Genomic DNA, 3,515 nt, shown 5'->3' on the forward strand with positions numbered 1-3,515 from the left:
ACAGGTCTGTCTCCATGTGGACAAAGTTCTTTCCTGAACTACCTGGAATGAACACCAGAGGGTGTAAGAACAACAACCCAGCTTACATAAGGTCATGAAGAACTGCTTAAGCCTCTATCACAGTCCAAGGTGAAGAGCTAACACCTCACCATGGTGTAGTTCTCTAGCTATCACCTAGCTACCAAATACTACTGTATCGTCTCTTTCAGTTTTAGGTGAAAGCTAGAAAACTACACCGTGGTGAGGTGATAGCTCTTCACCTTGGACTATGACAGAGGGCAAGGCTTTAGCTTTGTGACATGGCTTGGGTCAATAAGTCCAACATCTACTTCTCTTTCTTCCACCAGTCACTCAGGCAGACCAGCTTGTTCACATTGTCTGGGGACAAGCTAGATCTTCTCTTCTGTACAATATGGCCTGCTAAAGAGAACAGTCTCTCGCATGGGACACTTGTGGCTGGAGTCCCCAAGTACTTCCGGGCAATGTTGGCCAGATTACCATAGCAAGCGGTGTGCTCCGACCACCACTTCAGTGGACACTGATCCTCGCTGGCACTGGGCTCTACCTTGTACCTCTCCACAACATTGCTTGCTGGTGTCTCCTCATCAGACTCTGACTCTGATCCCATCAGTAGCAGGGTCTTCTTATTCGGTGGCTCAGGGTTCTCCTCCATGGACGGCTGCAGAGCAGGTTCTTCTGCCTTCACCAGCTCACTCAGCTTTGCCCACACTGGCTCCCTCTCTGCTCTGGGCAGGCACTTGAGGTCCTTAAATCGTGGATCCAGACTAGTCGCCACCTTTGATGAAAAAAAGAAGAAAAAAAAAGAAAAGAAAAAGAAAAGATTGATTACAATTTGATTTACTTTCCACATCCAACCTCCATATTTCTTCCTGACTTAATCTATTCATTGACCATTGCCTTAACAGTCTATAACGGTTAGATAATACAGCTATCTTCTGGTCTGCTCAGTCTGACATACCTTCAGCCAAACCAGGTTTAATTTCTCCCTCCGCTGGTCGAGGTCCTTGGTGAAGGCAGCCTTGAACCGCACGACATAGGCAGGATCATCATCTGTGATCTTCATAGATCGCTGGAGGTGGCACAGGGCAGGTAGAACCACCGAGCAGGATACATACTTTTGCCCACCAAGGAGATCAGTGATGTACCTACACACACACACACACACACACACACACAGCAACAAATACAAAATGAATGGCCAATTAATTTAACTCAGATCACACACACACACACACACCCCAATAGGCTACATAAAATAAAAAATCGTTTAACTCAGATTACACACACACACACACACACACACACACACACACACACACACACACACACACACACACACACACACACACACACACACACACACACAGCAATAAATAAATAATGGCCAATTAATTTAACTTAGATTACACTTTTAAATTCTGAATCATCACATTACATATGTTTCTCAAATACAAAGTGACTTTTAAAATAACTTGTATGCAATTCATGAACACTATCATACCTGCATGGCTCTAGCAGTGTCTCCAGTCTTGCCATCTTCTCATATTCAGCATCAGTAGGGAGAGTCAGACTGTGCTTCTGCTGGGCCAGCGTTGCGTGCAGTGGGTCTCTGTTACTCCTCACGCGCTTGATCATTTCGAGGGTGGAGTTCCAACGTGTTGGGACGTCTTGCACGAGTGGCTCCTCTTTGTGTTTAAGGGAGGCTTGTTGGGCATGCAGCTCGTCTGTGTTGGCCGCGCTGTGTTTGAAATGTCCAACCACTTTACGACACTTTCCCAAAACAGCATCAAAACCCCCGTCACGAAGTGACATTACAACGGCCCTCTGGACAAGATGCGCAATGCAGGGCAGATGCTCGAATGGCAGTATCCTCCCTGCTGCTATCATGTTGGGAGCGCTGTCTGTTCCAATCGTTGTGATTTTGTCTTGTATCGCCCACTGATTGGCGACGCTGAGAAACTGCCTGGCACACGCGTCTGCAAAGTGACGCTCCTCGGTTTTAATCACACCTAACGTTAGGAGTCAGGACAGACAGAATAAGTTAAGTCAATAACAATCAGTTAAACAACAATGAGCAATCAAATCAATCAGCAACTGAAAGATAACATTAGGGCAAGCTAACGCAAGCCCTATAAGGTTAGCTGAAGGCAAAGCTGTGTATATTTGGCTTCATTAGCTAAATTAGCCTACATTACATAACATAGCCTACCTAAGGCGAATGAGTGAAGTTCCCAGTTGGCATCGATCAGATGTACAGTAACGCCGAGGTAGTTTTCGTTGCCAAGAGATGTCCAATGGTCCCCAGTGAGTGCTACACACGTCACCCCAGCCAACTTCACTTCTTTCACGGCTCTCTCTGTGGCGTGTTGGTCATGTATCCTCCTCACGATAGTTCGCCTGGCAGGCAGTTTGTAAGTTGGGTCTCCTGTCGCAGCCCGGAGAAGAAGCTCTAGACCATCATCTTCAACCACGCTGATAGGCCGACAGTTGATGGCAATCCACTGAGCTAGGAGGTTAGTCAATTTCGCAGATAGAGCTGCGCTGATGGGCTTGCCTCGGTCGGTGCACTCGTATAGTGTAGTTTGACGAACCCGACTACTCCCTGGAGCTTCAGTAGTACTTGGCCCGGCGGCCCCAGCCCCCGCGTCCTCCATATCAAAGCGATGTTTCGCTTTTAGGTGGTACTTAAGACTGGAGGTGCTCCTACAGTAAACTAACTCTGCTTTGCACAAGGTGCAAATAACCTTGGTCTTGTCGAGGTCTCCATTGGGAAGCTTCTTGTAAACAAATTTGCCCTGAAGCACGCCCGGGCTCACAGCGGCGGCAGCATCCATGTCAGCTGGTGTTTGTGTTTGTCATTGATTTCACACGTGTTCCGACCAGAGCAGTGTTCACGCCCCCCACAGTGTAACTCTGACAGGCTGGGCCAGGCATACACTTGCGCCAAAATAGCGCATATCAAAGTTAAATTCATATCTTGATCACTATGTAGAACCAGATGGCCAGCTCCCAGACCCAACTTTGATCCGCGATTAACGACGATATTTTTTTTTACCGCCGATAAGAGTCTTGCGATAACGCAGCACGATAACGCCGATAACGGCCCACCTTTAATATATATATATATATATATATATATATATATATATACTGTGTGTGTGTGTGTGTATATATATATATATATCCATATTCCGTGAACTTTAGCCAAAAATAGCAGATCTACAAGCTCAACGCCTTGCGTTGCTTGACCGGCTATTTTCGGCAAATAGCTTTGGTGTATTGGGGAAAAAGAGCAGACTTAAGTACAGAGAGAAAGGTCCAATTTATTAAGTATTGACGGTTCAAGTGGTTAAATATCTAGAAAAAAAATGTAATGAATCCAAAATACACTGATGATTGTGCTGTCAAACGATGAAACTATATGGAATCTATGAACAGGTTGTGTGGGTCCCCGCTTCATCTCTCTCTTCAACGTTTTTCAGCAATTCAGAATC

The 3,515-nt window shown here is 45.9% G+C and overlaps 1 protein-coding gene across 1 annotated transcript; it reads right to left on the reverse strand.

The window, feature by feature from the left end:
- Positions 1 to 325: 325 nt before the first annotated feature.
- Positions 326 to 2,855, reverse strand: LOC308306610 (E3 SUMO-protein ligase ZBED1-like; the record flags this gene model as incomplete). Its single annotated transcript, XM_080751649.1, has 4 exons — positions 326 to 796; positions 980 to 1,090; positions 1,555 to 2,030; positions 2,231 to 2,855. The coding sequence occupies 4 exons, from the start codon at positions 2,853 to 2,855 to the stop codon at positions 326 to 328; spliced, it is 1,683 nt and encodes a 560-aa protein (XP_080607775.1).
- Between the last annotated feature and the right edge of the window lie 660 nt (positions 2,856 to 3,515).

This window comes from Nannobrachium achirus (assembly GCF_963921795.1).
Source record: "Nannobrachium achirus genome assembly, chromosome: 21".
NCBI classification, from domain to species: Eukaryota; Metazoa; Chordata; class Actinopteri; order Myctophiformes; family Myctophidae; genus Nannobrachium; species Nannobrachium achirus.